This window comes from Carcharhinus amblyrhynchos, chromosome 21, assembly GCF_965287045.1.
Source record: "Carcharhinus amblyrhynchos chromosome 21, sCarAmb.v2.hapA, whole genome shotgun sequence".
Lineage (NCBI taxonomy): Eukaryota > Metazoa > Chordata > Chondrichthyes > Carcharhiniformes > Carcharhinidae > Carcharhinus > Carcharhinus amblyrhynchos.
In genome coordinates this window covers 18,883,209-18,901,174 of record NC_137344.1, presented here as the reverse complement: position 1 = coordinate 18,901,174, position 17,966 = coordinate 18,883,209, and the positions used below count along the sequence as shown (strand labels likewise).

The 17,966-nt window shown below is 43.1% G+C and overlaps 2 protein-coding genes across 6 annotated transcripts in view; one reads left to right on the top strand and one right to left on the bottom strand.

The window, feature by feature from the left end:
* gna13a (guanine nucleotide binding protein (G protein), alpha 13a) overlaps positions 1-17,966 on the top strand; it is a 464,418-nt gene that overhangs the window by 351,994 nt on the left and 94,458 nt on the right. The gene's annotated exons all lie outside the window — the stretch shown is intronic.
* The window catches only part of wipi1 (WD repeat domain, phosphoinositide interacting 1), an 80,677-nt gene that overhangs the window by 18,014 nt on the left and 44,697 nt on the right, over positions 1-17,966 (bottom strand). For 3 of the 5 annotated variants that reach the window (XR_013889183.1, XM_080209555.1, XM_080209553.1), the window contains exons 5-9: positions 17,467-17,564; positions 16,016-16,108; positions 12,289-12,359; positions 9,804-9,911; positions 4,838-5,005 (exon numbers count right to left, since the gene is read on the bottom strand). Coding sequence is in view for 4 of the 5 variants with exons in the window: in XM_080209555.1 (XP_080065681.1) it covers positions 4,838-5,005; positions 9,804-9,911; positions 12,289-12,359; positions 16,016-16,108; positions 17,467-17,564 (538 nt within the window). In the remaining variant the exon portion in view is untranslated. The remainder of the gene's footprint in view (positions 1-4,837; positions 5,006-9,803; positions 9,912-12,288; positions 12,360-16,015; positions 16,109-17,466; positions 17,565-17,966) is intronic. The other 2 variants (XM_080209556.1, XM_080209554.1) reach the window with 1 other exon arrangement.

Genomic DNA, 17,966 nt, shown 5'->3' with positions numbered 1-17,966 from the left:
AAAGGCTGTAAAGACTCTCATTCCAACTATTATCTTGTAAATTGAGTCTGTATCTATGTATGCCCTGTTTGTGAACACAACTCTTCACTCACCTGAAGAAGGTGCTATCAAATAAACCTGTTGGACTTTAACCTGGCGTTGTGAGACTTCTTACTGTGCTTACCCCAGTCCAACACTGGCATCTCCACGTCAACTCCACACAGACAATGACCTAAGCCGGAAATCAAACCTGGGTCCCTTGTACTGAAAGGCAGCAGCGCCGCCCATCTGTAATTTTCCAATAATTTCCTCTCAGCCTCCTCTGTTCCAAAGATCACAATCACAGTCTATCCAATCTTTCTTCACAGTTAATATTCCCAATTTGTACACCTCTACTATGGTCACATCTTTCCTGTGCTTTCGGTGACCACAACTATACACAGCCCTCAGCTGGTGTTTTACTGGTGTTTAACAGTTCTAGCATAAACCCCCTAAGGTCATATATATGTCTCAGCTAATAAAGGAAAATACCTCATATGTCTTATTCACTTACCTATCTGTCCTGTTAGCTTCAGAGGTCTGTTTGTGTTTAGTTTATTTATTAGTGTCACAAATAGGCAAACAATGAAGTTACTGTGAAAATGTATACACCTAGATGCTTCTGTTCTTAGTATCTGACTGCTTATGGTGTATCCCCCTTGCCTTTTTGTCCTCCCCAAATTCATATTTCTCCAGACTGAATTCCATTTTGCCATTTTCCTGCCCACCTGATCAGACTTGCTGCAATCTGCACTTCTTCTCCCCTCACAACAACATGGCCAATTTGTGTATCATCTGCAAACTTCTTAACAATGCTCCCTACTTTCAAATCTAATTTATTGATATATACCCACAAAAAGCAAGGAACCCAATATTGAGCCCTGCGGATTCTCACTGGAAACAGTCATCCAGTCACAAAAACAGCAGACAACCATTTCCCTTGTGTTGCACCAATGAACCAATTTTGGATCCAACTTGGTACTTGCCCTTGGATCACTTGGATTTTTGCTTTTCTGACTAATCAGCATGCAGTACCTTGTCAAAAGCCTTGCTAATATCAGGGCATTCTTGATCAAATGCAGCATCCTCATCAACCTCCCTTAGTACATTCTCAAAAAAACTGAATTGAGTGAGTGAGACATGTTCTGTCCTTAGAAATCTAGGCTGTCTGTGATTAATCTGTACCTAAGTGACAATTTATACTATCCCTTGAGTATTTTTTTCCAATAAGTGGGATTAGGCAAATGAGCCTACAATTCCTTGGACAACCCTTCCTCCTTTTTTAAACAATGGTACTATGTTAGCAGTCCCCAGTCATGTAGACATTTGGAAAATGATGGTCAGAGCCTCTGTTCTTTCTTCCCTGGCTTTTCTTAGCAGCTAGGGCTTGCATTTCCTGCAAGCCTGACAATTTACATAAGAATATACATAAGAACATACATAAGAAATAGGAGCAGGAGTAGGCCATCTAGCCCTTCGAGCCTGCCCCGCCATTCAATAAGATCATGGCTGACCTGTCGTGGCTCAGTTCCACATTCCCGCCCTCTCCCCATAACCCTTAATCCCCTCTCTTATCAAAAACCCATCAACCCTAGTCTTAAAAATATTTAGCGACGTAGCCTCCACCACTTCAACGGGCAGAGAATTCCAGAGATTCACCACCCTTTGAGTAAAGAAGTTCCTCCTCAACTCCGTTCTAAACCGCCCCCCCCCCCTTTATCTTGAGGCTGTGCCCCCTAGTCCTACTATCCTTTCTGAGCGGGAAGAGTCTCTCCACCTCTATCCTATCCATCCCATTCATCATCTTATACGTCTCAATGAGATCTCCCCTCATTCTTCTAAACTCTAACGAGTACAAGCCTAATTTATTCAGCCTCTCCTCATAGCTCAACCCCCTCAACTCCGGCATCAGCCTAGTAAACCTGCTCTGCACTCCCTCCAAGGCCAAAATATCCTTGCATTAAGTACGGCGCCCAAAACTGCACACAGTGCTCCAGCTACGGCCTCGCCAATGCCCTATACAGCCGCAGCAAGACCTCCCTACTTTTATATTCAATCCCCCTCACTATGAAGGCCAGCATCCCATTCGCCTTCCTGACCACCTGCTGCACCTGCAAGCTGGGTTTTTGCGACTCATGCACAAGGACCCTGAGGTCCCTCTGCACTGTCGCCTGCTGCAGTTTTTCGCCGCTTAAGTAATAACCCTTCCTACCATTATTCCTACCAAAGTGGACCACCTCGCACTTGCCAACATTAAATTCCATTTGCCATTTCCTGGCCCATTCGCCCAGCCTATCTAGATCCTTCTGCAGACTCTCCACACCCTCCGCACAATTTGCCGTTCCACCAATCTTGGTGTCATCAGCAAATTTCGACACCCGACACTCGGTTCCCTCCTCCAGATCATCTATATAAATGGTAAATAGCTGAGGCCCCAGCACCGACCCCTGGGGCACTCCACTAGTCACCATCCACCAATCCGAATAGCACCCGTTGACCCCCACTCTCTGCCTCCTGTTTGACAACCAATCCTCTATCCACGCTAACACCCTACCCCCAACTCCATGTCCCCTGACCTTCTGCAATAACCTCTTGTGAGGTACCTTGTCAAACGCCTTCTGAAAATCAAGACAGACCACATACACCGGCTCTCCTCTACCCACCGCCCTAGACACATCCTCATAGAACTCCAGTAAATTTGTCAGACACGACTTCCCTTTAACGAAACCGTGCTGCGTCTGCTCTATCAAGCACTTTCTCTCAAGATGCCAATTTTGTCCACTTTCAAAGATGTTCAACCCCTTAATTATTCCATACTACATTTATACGTTGAACATTTCGCACTTAGTTTCAATGGATGTTTGCACTGTTCCCCTTTTGTTTTGAGAAGGCAGACAAAGCACTTAAGAGCTAACTCCTCACAGAACTTACATCTGTGGTTCCCAATCGACCCTACCTTTTCCTTAGTCTTTCTTGTTGTGTGCACAGCATGATCCTACAAACAGCGATGAGTAATTAGTTGTTGGTGAATGTGACCAATACCCAAGAACACATACTGCTTTTCAAGCAACACCACAGGGTCCTCAACATCCATCTGAACTGTAAAACAGACAGTCCTAGAGTGGAGTTTGAACCCACAAATTGAAGGGATCCCTAAGTCTTGACTGCTCAAATTTATGTTCGAACTCTCTGGAGTGTAGTGAGCCCCAACAGGGAAGGGAGCATGCATTCCATTTCCAGTAAATTTATACTCTACCAGTTGTGGGTTTCCCAGGAGCTGAGCATATCGATTCAGACCTACTGGTAATTTTCTATTGGTTGAGATGCTAAAAACATACATTCTCTCTCTATTTAGCTCAAGGACAGAGAAAGACAACCAGAACAATTATATTTAAATTACACAATACCAGGAAGCTCCTGAGAAGCTTGCCTCCAGCCAACAGCAAAAATGTCTCCAGAAAATATCTCTAGACAAGATTGAAGATGTAGAGTCACTGGTGGACACAAATTTGTATCAGGCAGGAATAGCAAATGTCATTTGGAGGTACGTTGCTGATGACTGTCTGCTTTGTACTGTCAGTATGTTCAGACTGGGAACTGCCTCTGAAACCGCCTCCCCCTCTAAAGTGTTAGGAATATTGCATTAGAGAAAGTGAAGGATTGCACTTGACTAACGCGTCCCATATCCAATGATTTCCTTCTTGTGAAAGGGTGGGGACAATAAATTATTTTTTTACCTCCCCCCCTCTTGCTACTTCCCTGGTTTGGATACCACTGGCAGGGCCAACTTTCAACTACCCAAGTCTGAGTACCTCAGTTGGTAGCGCTCTTATCTCTGAGCTAGAAGATGCCAACTTCAAGTCCCAGTCAGGACTTCTTGTCGACCGAAGGGGTGTGTGATCATGCAGTTCAAAATAGATGGTTAATGGGGGCAGGGATAGAGAGAAATTACAGTGCGTATTCAGGGTGTGGATCAAAACTGCAGAATGCTGAGGTACAAAGGGTTCTGGATGCTCTCAAACCAAAAAATTAGCCTGCAGATACTGCAAATGATGAGGAAGGCAAATGGAATATTAACTTGTATTGAATAAGGTGATGGAGTATGGAAGCAGAGAAGCCTTGCTACAGTTGTACAGTGAGTTAATGAGACCACATCTAGACAACTCTAGGTTGAACAATACAATCATGAAAGTTTAGAAGAATGAGAGGTGATTTCATATTGAAGCATATAAGATTCTGAATGGAGTTTGACAGGGTAGATGCTAAAATGACGTTACCCTTCATGGGGGAATCTAGGAGCAGGAGGCACAGTTGAAAAATAAGGAGTCTTCCAATAAATACAGATGAGGATTTTATTTCTCTGTGAGGGTTGTTAATCTTTGGAATTCTTTATGCCACAGTAGTGGAGGCTGGATAGTTGAACATATTCTTGGCTGAGGGAGTCAAGGATTATTGTGGGAGCAATCAGGATAATGGAGTTAAGGCCAAAAATAATAGGCCAGAGACGTTGGCCACGCAGCATGACTGAATATTGGTGGAACACCGAATTGTAAAGGAATTTCAGCCCCACACGGTGCCATGCCATGGGGATGGGCATTTGTCTCAGTTATGCTATCCAGTTTCAGGACTGTAGTGGAAATCACAGGAAAATGTATTTTTAGTGACAGGTAGAATATACAAGGAACAGTAAGCATTTGCCCCTTTGATGGATTTAACTACTTGTAGCAATTAGTTTGGACTTAAAATGTTAATCAGCTACAGTTACAGAAACTACCATCTTTAGCAGGCACTCTAGTTACTTTTTGGCATGTCTACTCACACTGTAAGCATACAGATGCTCCTTTCCCCAGAGAAGTTGAGACGTACTGTGGCAAATGCTCGATCCTGGTTTATTATGCCCGATACTTGGGTAGGGAGGTAGTTAGTAGCTGCCATAAACATCTTCCCCATATATCCACTCCATGTTGGAGATTCCTCCTGGGGTCTGCTGTAATCAAGATCACATTTCAGAGATCAGAGACTCGACATTGTGGATGTCAGTGTGTACTACCCGACTATTCATTTTCTTTTCAGTTCAATGCAAACAAATATGAGGTCAAAGCTATTTTGGAGATTGAGATAGGTCACACCTGTGTAAGTTAACACTACTTGGCATCTTCCACATGCTAGTGAATAACATTGTTAAAAAACAATTCCACCTATAACATCAAAAATGGCCATTATCAAGGCACAAGATTAAATGTTCACTTCTCTAAATAATTTGCATATTTCAGTTGTCCAATGATTTTGCAGCACACTTTGTAGAATATATAATCACTTGCCTCAGTCATAGGAACCAATATGGCTTTGAGTCAAGGGAAGTGTTTGGTTACAGATTGTTTAACCAGCACACCTGAGTCTACAGGGAACCTGCTCAATGGTTGCACCCGATCTGCATGGAGGGAAACTAGAATTTCTTTTATCCATTGACAGGATATAGGTGTCATTTACAAGACCAGCATCAATTACCCATCCTGAATTACCCTTAGGAACAGAGTGCAGGTGAAACACCTTTTTGAAACCAGTAGCCTGTTAACACGAGGGAGTTGCAGGATTTTGACCCAGCAACAGTGGCAGGACACTGATATATTTTCAAGTCAGGATGGTGTGTGACTTGGAGGTGGGTGGCACTGCCATGTGTTGCTTTAGTCCTTCCAGGTGGAGTGCCACGGTGGCACAGTGGTTAGCATTGCTGCCTCACAGCGCCAGGCACCCGGGTTCGATTCCCAGCTTGGGTCACTATCTGCGCGCATTCTGCTCGTTCTCCGTGTCTGGGTGGGTTTCCTCCGGGTGCTCTGGTTTCCTCCCACAGTCCGAAAGACATGCTGATTAAGTGCATGACCTGAACAGGTACCGGAATGTGGCGACATGGGGAATTTCACAGTAACTTCATTGTAGTGTTAATGTAAGCCTTACTTGTGACTAATAATTAAATAAACTTTGTGGTAATGGTCATGGTTTGGTCAGCACAGTGGAAGGAGCCTGGCTTAAAAAAAAAACCTTAAAATTACAAGCTTCTGTGTCAGGAGTGCACAATATGGATTAAAAATTACTAGGCAACCAAACCGATAAACAAATGTTCATATTTTCTTTGAGAACAGAGTTAAGCCGTACTGATTTGCTTTCTTTGCTAAATAGCTAACAAGGATGGGTTGAGAGAGGAAGTTGCTAGTTTCGGGGAAGTTTATAATTGTGTGTACGACCACACAATCGATTCAAAAAATCAGCACAGTAACCAGATGTGTGGCTCATTTTGATTGGTCCCAGTTTTACGCAGGATAACAGATAACATAAAAAAGGTTATATAGTGTCTCTATGTGGTGGAAAAATGCACTGCAGCAAAAAGAAATGGTCCTGCTATTAGGAACTATCCCTTTCAGCTGAATAACTGAATTTTTTTAGCTTAATCTTGTAAGTGCCTGATCTGGAATTGAAATCGTATATGGGAAACATCGTTGAATAATGTTTTTTTCAAAATGGTAGTAAGAGGGTTGGGGTGGGGGGAGAGCATTGTGCATGATTTCTTTGGAATATTGCACATTTCAAACACTCAAGGTATTTTCATGTGTCTCAGTTTAGGGCGGGGGAAATTTTAATATCTCAAAAACACAGCGCTGATGTTTGAAATGTTTGAAAATGTCAGACCTGAACTGAACCCGCCCAACATTTCTCCAGACTGGATTCCATTTACCATTTTTCTGCCCACCTGACCAGATCATCCTGCAATCTGCAGCTTTCTTCCTCACACACAATACGGTCAGTGTGTATAACATCTGCAAATTTCCTAACAATGCTCCCTTCTTTCAAGTCTAAATTATTTATATATGCCCACAAAAAGAAAGGAACCCAGTACTGAGCCCTGCAGATTCCCACTGGAAGAAGTCTCTCAGTACCAGGTTTACTTGGTAGTAAACACCACTAGCTTTTGGAGCGCTGCTCCTTCGTCAGGTGAATGGGGAGTTCTGATCATTGCTGAACATTGGTGATCAGAACTCCCCGCTCACCTGACAAAGGAGCAGCACTCTGAAATGTAGTGGCGTTTGCTACCAAATAAACCTGCTGGACTTTAACCTGGTGTTGTGAGGCTTCTTACTGTGTTTACCCCAGTCCAATGTCGGCATCTCCACATCATGATTCTCACTGAAAACAGTCATCCAGTCACAAATACAGCAGTCAACCATTTCCCTTGTGTTGCACCAATGAACCAATTTTGAATCCAACTTGTTATTTGCTCTTGGATCACTTGGGCTTTTACTTCTCTCACCAATCAGCATGTGGAGCCTTGCTAATATCTTGGCTTATATCCTATACAATATTTTACTATCAAAGTAGATAACCTCATATTTATCCACATTATACTGCATCTGCCATGTATATGCCCCCTCACTCAGCCTGTCCAAATCATGCTGAAGCATCTCTGCATCCTCCTCACAGCACACCCTCCTACAAATCTGGAGATAATACATTTAGTTCCCTCTTCAACATCATTCATATATAAACGTGAACAGTTAGGGTCCTAGGATCCCCATGGCACCTCACTAGTCACTGCCTGCCAATCAGAAAAAGACCCATTCATGCCAACTCTTTGATTCCTATCTGCTAACCAACTTTCTATACATCTCAAGACACTTGCCCTGTCAACTCCCATCAGGACCTTATGCATTTCAATATGAGCACCTCTCATTCTTCCAAATCTCAATATGGACAGGTTCAACCTGTTTATTCTTTCTTCATAATCTCTCTCACTTACATAGCTAGTATTCAGCAACATATCCAGTATATACATCCTGAACTTCCTAATCCACAGACCATAATCAGTAAGGATAGGCAACAACACCTCCTCCACAATCATCCTCTGTGCTGGTGCTCCAAAAGGCTGTGTCCTTAACCCCCTACTATACTCCTAATACATCTATGACTGTGTGGTCAAATTACCCATCAACTCAATTTTCAAGTTTGCTGACGACACCACTGTAGTGGGTCAGAACTCAAACAACAAGACCAAGTACAGGAATGAGATAGAGAATCTGGGAACTGGTGCAGCAACAATAATCTCTCTCTTAATGTCAACAAAATGAAAGAGTTAGTTATCAACTTCAAGAAGTGCAGTGGAGAACATGCCTCTGTCTACACTAATGGGGACGAAGTAGAAATGGTCGCAAGCTTCAAGTTCTTAGTGTCTAGATCACCAACAACCTGCCCTGGTTCCCCCCACACCAACACTATAGTTAAGAAAGCCCACTAACGCTTCCACTTTCTCAAAAGAGTACGGAAATTTGGCATGCCAGCAACGACTCCCACCAACTTTTACAGATGCACTATAGAAAACATTTTGTTTGTATCACAGCTTGGTATGGCTCCTGCTCTGCCAAGACCACAAGGAGCTATGGTGGGTCATGAATGACGCACAGTCCATCACACAAACCAGCCCCTCATCCATTGACTCTGTCTACACTTCCTGCTGTCTCAGAAAAGCAGTTAGCATAATTAAGGACCCCACACACCCTAGACATTTTCTCCTCCACCTTCTTCTGTCAGGAAAAAGATACTAAACTTTAAGGTCATGTACCAACCGATTCAAGCACAGCTTCTTCCCTGTTGCCATCAGACTTTTGAATGGACCTACCTCACATTAAGTTGATCTTCCTCTATACCCTAGCTATGATGGTAACACTACATTCTGCACTCCCTTCTTTCCTTCTCTATGAATGGTATGCTTTGTCTGTATAGCGTGCAAGAAACAATACTTTTCAGTATACACTAATAAATGTGACAATAATAAATTAAATCAAACTTTTTGCTTCCTATCTACGAACCAGCTTTCTATCCATCTCAAGAAACTTGCCCTGACAAGTCACTTCAGGATCTTATGCATTTCAATATGGTCACCTTCCGTCCTTCCAAACCTCAATATGGACAGGTTCAACCTGTTCATCTTTTCTTCATAGGATCAGCCTTTCAACCCATCCCAGGAATGAGTCAAGAGAACCAGGTTAGCTGTGATCTGAACAAATGGCAGAGCAGACTTGAAGGGCCAAATGGTCTATTCCAGCTCCTAATTCATATGTTCGTATGATACTATAGTCAATGTTCCTTAAATGCTCCCCTAATGACAACTGATCCACTTGTTTAAACAGATGGATGAACAGTCACAGGGCGGCCAATTAACTTTTAACAAAAGAATAAAACACTAATTAAAAATGAAAAGATTGACCATAATACAATACTCCTTTGCCTCACCTATATCTTCACAGATGTACAATACAGATCTCCCTCACTTATATTGCCAGTATTGAGCAAGATAACTAGCGTATACAGTCAGTGCTTAAACAGTTAGTCTTGCAGAACACCGGGAAAACAACTTGAGGCTCAGATGGTTTTGCCAAGAGTTCATTTTTGCTTAATCTTTCTATTAAGTAATCTCATGTTAATTCCCAGAATACATATGCTAGTACTTTCTTGATTAAAGTAGCCAGATACTGTGATTGACTACTTTTACAGTCTGATGCAACTCTGCTTTTCTACTAAGATTGAGAGGCAGGGAATCTGGAGACATGGTGTAAACAAGAAGACAGAATGAGTGAGTCAGGCATAAGTTACCTGAATTTATATAGCAAAGCTTAAGCTGAAAGAACACCTTTTCGCAGTCTGAGCTTGACCCTCACCAGCAGTCAAACTGCCCAACAGGAAGTAATGCAAATGGTTAGTCCATTCTTAGCAGGGAATATATTGAGGGGTTACCATACCTCTGGCTGGGCTGTTCAAGTTTGAAGATGTGAACAGTTTCTGTATTGCTTGATGCTGACAGGAACTGAGAGTCTCGGCTGAAAGCCAGGGAGCCAATATTTACGTACCTGTTGCAGAAGAAAAATTAAAGCGTATCAGTATCATAACACGGTTCAGATAAAGGGCACGAAAATGGTACTGAATGAAATTACTCTCTTCAATGATGCCAGCTTCAAACTAACCCTTCCCCAAAATACCTGGGGCAGTAAGGGAAAGGGCTGTGATTCCTGTACAAGCTCTAAAACTTAGGGTACAATCTGTGGGTTGGCATGCATTTGTAATACTTTTCTGAATTCTGCTATTGAGGCCATAATGAATCTCCTGTGAATCCCTCTAGGGTAAAGAGTGGGCTGCGTTTGGACATTCCACAGATTCCATGGGAAATATTTACCCATTCCACCTTTATAAAACCTCTCGATCTACAGTTGGTGGGAGCTGGTACGTGTGCCACAGTTTTGTGTCCGGGTTCCCCATGCATGGCATGGTGTCACAGTGGTTAGCACTGCTGCCTCAAAGCTCCAGGGTCACTGTCTGTGCAGAGTCTGCACATTCTCCCCATGTCTGCTTGGATTTATCTCGGTGCTCTGGGGGTTTCCTCCCAGAGTCCAAAGATGCATGAGTTAGATGCACTGGCCATGCTAAATTGTCCCTTAATGTCCTGGGATGCGTAGGTTAGAGGGATTAAAGGATAAATATGTGGGATTATGGGGATAGGGCCTGGGGGGGATTGTTGTCGGTGCAGACTTGATGGGCTGAATTGCCTTCTGTAGAGTTTCAATGGTTCAATAATGACACAGGCATGCACACACACAATTCCTCCATTGACGAAGTGTACAAAATGGTTTTCAAAACCTGGGAACCCGGCAGAAAGAGGCCATTGGAGATGCGCAGGAAAATATGCCCCCAGGGTGAGAGGTGCATACTTGGGCAGTACCCTGGGACTGCTCCAGCACCCTGACAAATCCCCTGGGATCCTGGCAGTGCTGGGGGTAGGGAGGAATCTCTAGGGAGCTGTATTGAGGGAGGAGTTCCCCTCATCAGCTGTGGAGAGAGAGTGGGGATTCTTCACGTCCGTAGGTTGGGGAAGGTGGGGGGGAGGGATAGGTTTTTCTAATGGAGATCAAGACGCCCTTTTCTCTTGATCATTAACTCTTTCTGGCCCCAACCTACTAGGGTTGGCCACACCTTCAGAATTCTGTTGCTCAGAATGCTAGTTATCTGGAGAGAAGACCTAGCTGTGAGCTACATGCCAGTTTTCTCACCTTACCCAGCACTCTGTGCACAGAATGGAATATTTTGCCCACAATCTGCTGGGGCACAGCAGGGGTCCCAGAACCTCCAATGGTGGTTGATTACCTTTGAAATGTCCCCAGGTTGTTCTCTTAGCAGCAAATTTACCTCCTTGATTTTAACAACCCATTTTTTAAAACAAGCCTTGGGATCAAAGTTTGAGATCAGACTGAGTGTGCCTCGCAGTGCCAGTGGGTGGGTGTTGCACCAACATCTGCCACATGTTGCCGATGGGCTTCGCTAGAAAGTGAGGATGGTCATGAGACAATCAGGCTCAACAGATTTACCACACCCCAAACCAGGGCACTGAGGTCAACAGTGGTAACCCTACCGTGACCCTCAGATAAGATGAGCTAATTCAGCACAAACCACAGATCAAAACTACAATTTCACTGGTTTCTCTGTTTTCAGTTACTGACCAAATGATTTTCTGAGCCACTGAAAGAGTCTGACCCATTGCACAGCAAATAATTACTTCCTACTTACCCAAAATCTGATATAGGATACGGATACCATTCAGTTCTTGCCATCTGGGAAGCAGGCACCAGAAGAACCTTGAATGAAACAAAAAGCACAGAAAGAAGTCTCACAACATTAGGTTAAAGCCTGATAGGTTTATTTGGTATCATGAGCTTTCGGAACTCTACTCCTTCATCAGATGACTGATGAAGACTCACCTGAAGAAGGAGCAGTGCTACGAAAGCTTGTGATACCAAATAAACCTGTCGGACTTTAACCTGGTGTTGTGAAACTTCTTACTGTGCCCACCCCAGTCCAATGCCAGCACCTCCACATCATGGAAACAAAAAGCAATCTCTTTCATGCTATAAAAGCATGCTGCTCCTTGAACAACTTGAAGAAGGTTCAAGGCCAGGGCTGTCCCAGGTCAAAAGTTACTCACCTCAGGGAAGCTACTGGAACCTAGTTCAGACTACTCCCCGTGAAGGGAAAGATACAACATCCACAGTCAGCACAAAGTAACAATGCCAGAGGCCTGAGGGCTGACTGTGCAGCTCTTCAGGCCAAGTATACTGTGAGGGGACTAAACCAGAACGCAAAACGGAAAATACTTTTATGAATGGAACAAAAAGTATACAAGAAAAATAACATCAAACCTGTGGTCACTTCACTTTACAAACTCATGTCAGAAATTACCTTTTCATTCCTCTCCTGAATTCATAGAGCTTCTGTCCCTCAGGCGTAGAAAAGACACGAATAACAGTACCCTGCAGAACATTCAGTGAGTGACTGAGTGAACCTTCACAATTCACAACCACGTAAAGGGCACAAGAGCAACGATCTCATTCATTCTTCAAAACAGTCAAAACCTTTTATCAAAAACTAGACTATTCCAAACCTCCTGCAAGTCTTTTCACTGCAACATTACATTATAGAGGTAATGGCCTGGTGGTATTATTGCTAAACTATTAATCCAGAAACTCAGCTAATGTTCTGGGGACCTGGGTTCAAATCCCACCGCAACAGATATTGAAATTTGAACTGAGTAAAAAAAAATCTGGAGTTAAGAATCTTCTGATGACTAAGAAACCATTGTCGATTGTTGGAAAAACCCATCTGGTTCACTCGCGTCCTTTAGGGAAGGAAATCTGCAGTCAACTGCCCTCTGAAAATGGCTGAGCAAGCCACTCAGTTGTATCAATCGCTACAAAGTCAAGGGCAACTAGGGATGGGCAATAAACGCTGGCCAGCCAGTGACCCCCCTGTCCCGTGAATGAATAAAGAAACCTTTCCAGTTGGATAATACTAACAAAATAATAGTCCTCTCAGCATCATTTGTGATAGATCAGTCAGACATTCACACGAGCGTCTAAAACCAAGGGTGAATGTAAGCAAAAATGAGAGAGCAGAAAAAATGCTGAGGTCGTTATTAACATGAAAGTCTGACTGTATGAAGTGAAATGCCAAATTAGCAAAAAACAAACATTGCGAGTTGCTGAACCCAGTTCAAATGTTTCCATAAAGAATGGGAAATGAGAGTTAACCACCCTCTGCGATTTTTATGTGCTTTCAGCAATTAGCTCCACAGCAGTAGATGTACAGGCTGGAAGGCAGCCCAGAAGCAGAATAAAATGTAAAAAAGATTAAATCTTATAATATCATAGAAGAGTTTGCTCAGCATCTAATGTATTAAATGCTAAGCTGTGTGGCACCACAGGGCTAATTAAATCCTGCTGCAGAATGGGAAGCTTGGACTTATAATCAAACCTATAAACATCCTTAGGTAAACATTCTGTCATTAACAAGTGGGTTGAAAACGACGGTGCAAAAACATACTGTGAAACAGGGAAAATGACAAACTATCCCACACTCACAGGGAGACTTGCTCCACCACCCACTGACATTCATGGGAAGACTCTCTCCCCACTTACATTTTAACAGGTAGGACTGAACGCCCACCCCTCCACCACCGACACTCACCAAGAGATTCTCTCCTTCAATACTCACCAGAAGACACGCTCCCCCCGACATTCACAGAGGGACTCTCCACACTGACATTTTAATAGGTAGAATCAATCCCCCTCCCCCAACACTAACCAGGAGATTCTCTCCCTCAATAGAAGACTCAGGTCCCCTACCCCCTCCCCGACATTCACAGGGGAATTCTCTTGCCCCATAATCAAGAGTAGGATCTAACTCTAGGTAGGCCTGTGATCAGTTTCTGAGAACCATCAGAGACTTGTAACAGGCAGTTCACTCAGCCCACTGCCACACATTCAGCAGTCAGGGATATAGTGAAAACTACAACAGATAAGGAGTGGGAAATATTTCTGAAACTATCTTAGAGGGTGGAAATTACCTTAAAATAAAGGAACATGTTTTTATCTCATCTAAATTATGATTTTGGTCTATTGATTCAAGAGGTGGTTGTTTGATATACTCAAACAACCTGATGTTTGTTGTGCTGATGTATCAAAGAAAAATAAAATCCCAATGAAGCCAAGGAACATACAATTAGATGGTTGAGCAATTAAAAATAAGTTCAAGGAGGCAGGAAGGACAATAGCAATCAGAACCTCTAAAACCTTGGGATTAATCCCAGTGCCATGTTTTGGTTAGTTATTGAAACATGCAATGCAGAGCACATAAATGTGCAGCTAAGATGGCTACGTATGAGAATGCAGGAAGAGGGTTTTAGATTTCTGGGATATTGGGACCAGGTCTGGTGAAGATAGGATGTATTGAGATCAAATGGGTTACACCTCAATAGGGGCTGGGACTCAAGTCCTTGTGGGACAGTTTGATAATGCTGTTGAGTTTAAACAGATTTGGCAAGGGGGTGGGGAGCAGGATGCAGCATTCAACAGGAGAAACAAGGGGCTCAAAAGGATTGGAAGAGACAAATAGCACTGCAAATAAGAAACAGGGAAAGCAATATGGGGTTAGAATGAGAAGGAATGCATTAGTCACTGGAATTTTACCTCCCTGCCCACCACAAGAATCGGAGCAGGCGAGGGACAGTCCATTGACCTCAGGAGGGATTTTATGGTTTTGGAATGGGAAAGGCCATAAAATTCTGCCCAGGGGTCAAAATTAGGTTTATTGTGAACAAAGAACAGTACAGCACAGCACAGAAACAGGCCATTCAGCCCACCAAGCCTGCACCAAGACATGATGCCTTTCTAAACTAAAGACCTTTTGCCTCTACACCAATCCCTCTATTCTCTGCCTATTCATGTAGTTATACATGTGAATCAATATGAGTGTGATAAACAAGGTTCACAGAATCCTACAGTGTAGAAGGAGGCCATTCGGCCCATGTCTGCACAGACCACAATCCCACCCAGGCCCTATGCTTATAGCCCCACGCATTTACCCAGCTAGTCCCCCTGACATTAAGGGGCAATTTAGTCTGACTAATCCACCTAACCTGCACACCTTGGACTTTGGGAGGAAACGGGAGCACCCGGAGGAAATCCATGCAGACACGGGGAGAACGTGCAAACTCCACACAGACAGTGACCCAAGCTCTGAATCAAACCTGAGTTCCTGGCATCGTGAGGCAGCAGTACTAACCACTGTGCCACCCTTGGTGAGCTGTATGCACAGTTCACAAGCAACATGGTGATATCGGAGATCTGGGCTCAAGAAAGGACAGTACTGGATACTACATGTATCCGGTAACTGGTGTATATGAAAGATAGACAGAGAAAAAAGGAGGAAGGGAGCAACTATTGATTGAAGAAAAAGAGGATGTCTTGGAGAGGTCATTGACAAAATTTATTTGGATAGAGTTAAGAAACAATCGAGTTTCTTACTGCCAGAACAGTGAGAGCTATCACTTAATGGGAACAATACAGAGGAGCGTACATTCAGGCCGTTACAAAAGGGGCAAAAACTACATAGTGATAATGGGGGAATGTTAATATCCTAATTTAGAATAATAATCTTGTAAAGAGAAGAGGGGGGTAGAATCTTTTAGGAGAATCTTTTTAATGAGTTATGTTTCTGGCCCAACAAGAAAGGGTGCATTGTTGGCTCTGGTACCGTGGATTGAGGTGATCCAAGAAGACCAATTGCTTATAGTTGTGCTAAATTGCTAAAAACATGTTGATTAGGTGCATTTACCCAACCAGGCGCCAGAGTGTGGCGACTAGGGGATTTTCACAGTAACTTCATTGCAGTGTTAATGTAAGCCTTACTTGTGACTAATAAATACATAAAACATAAAATGAAACTAATAGAGGAATATTTCTGGGACAATGATCATGGTACCATAACATTTAGGCTGACATGGAACAGAACAAAAAGCTGAGAGGAAAAACACATAACTGGAAGGCAGCCATTTGTAGATAGCTGACACATACATGATAGGCTAAATGGCCTCCTCCTGTGCCATAACCATTCTATGATTCTATAATACCTTTTCTGAGGCACTTGCCAGTTTTGAACCTGCGAAGTTGAAGGCCAGTGCAGCAAGTGGACCATCATGTGCAGGGATTATGGAAACACTGTGCTGATGGATGAAAATAAGCATAAATCAGCTGTTATATAAAACATTCATATCAAAAAGCTACAAGTGACAACTAATTAAAGTAAGACGGCTGGAGGTGGACAGTTTAGAGCAGGGAATTTAATAAGTGAAGTTAATATTGCAAGGTTAGAAACCATAGAAAAACTGCAGTGCAGGAGGCCGTTTGGCCCATCGAATCTGCACTGACAACAATCTCACTTTGGCCCCATCCCCATAACCCCACATCATTATCACCAATCCCTTTAACCTACACAATCCTGGGACACTAAGGAGAAATTTAGCATGGACACTGCACCTAACCCATACATCTTTGGGCTGTCGAAGGAAACCTGAGCACCCAGAGGAAACCTGCACAGGGATGGGGAGAACGTGCAGACTCCACACAGACAGTGACCTAAGCTGGGAATCGAACCCAGCTCTCTGGAGCTGTGAGGCAGCAGTAATAACCATTGTGCCACCGTGCCTTCCTGGATCCAGGTTTGCAGTAAACAAGAATTGTGCATTTATGTAGCACCTTTTGTGATTGCAGGATGCCCCAAAGCACTAATTACTTTCAAGTGTAGTCACATTTGTAATGTATGAAAACATGGCAGGCTTTTTGTCACACAAAATGATAAGTAAGTTAAATGATGGGTAATTTTGCTTGAGGGATGAATATTTGAAATTTCCCTGCTCTTCTCTGAATTAATCCATTTTTCTTTACATCCATCTTAGAGGGTAGTCGAAGCTCTCGTTTAATGAATTGAATTACCAACATAAATTATGCGCTCAAAACATGGTGTGTGACTCTCAGAGACAGCAGTGCTACCCACTGAGCCATAGCTGACACCTTACATCATTTCATTATAATCCCAAGCAGATTGCCAGCTCATGCTACAAAACTTGATTGTCATTCGGATAACACAAGTTTGAATTGCTGTCTCAAACGTCACTGGACTTCGACTCCATTCAACGGGCAAAGTTTTTATTATCTTTGGCTCTGATAAAAGGTCATCTAGACTTGAAATGTTGGCTCTATTCTCTCCCCACAGATGCTGTCAGACCTGCTGAGATTTTTCAGCATTTTCTGTTTTTATTATCTTTTTCAACTGGGCTTTTGTATGGAGTATTTCTTGCCATCTGTGTCAGACTTCAAAGTCAAGAGGAAACATCAGACCCATCCGATCTACGTTAACTGTCCATGACTGCAATGGGAAAGTCAATACTTAAACCAGCTCACTGTGCCAACTGAAAGTGAAGAAAGGGATTCTCATTGATTCTCTCTGCAAGGTGTAAAATGTTCAGTTAAGTTGTTATACAACCCTTACTGTCACTCACTTACCCAGAAAGTATAGACTCACCAAGTTATTTGCATCATAAATCACTATCTCCCCTATTGTGGCATTGCCAGGATATGCCAAATATGAATTGGAATGATTGATGGAAAGTGCACAGAGACCTGGGAGGAACAGACAAAACAGTGTTACAATGCTCAGTATGTGATATGAATTAGTGATGCTGTCCTTCATACACTCAATAGTGAACTGAATAAACCATGACACCAACAGAATTAAGTCAGAACACAAAAGCACCAGGCTCACAGTGGTGCATGAATATCTTCTAAATTGTTCTCTGGAGATAGGCAGTGCAAAAGTGAACACTGCACGGCATCAACGTGCCACAGACAAGGACTTAATAGTGAACAGTCAGAGCAGAGCAGAGTGGGATGTGAAACACTCGAGTTTATTTATCAGTCACAAATAAGGCTTACATTAACACTGCAATGAAGTTACTGTGAAATTCCCTGAGTCGTCACACTTTGATGCTTGTTCGGGTCACTGCACCTAATCAGCACGTCTTT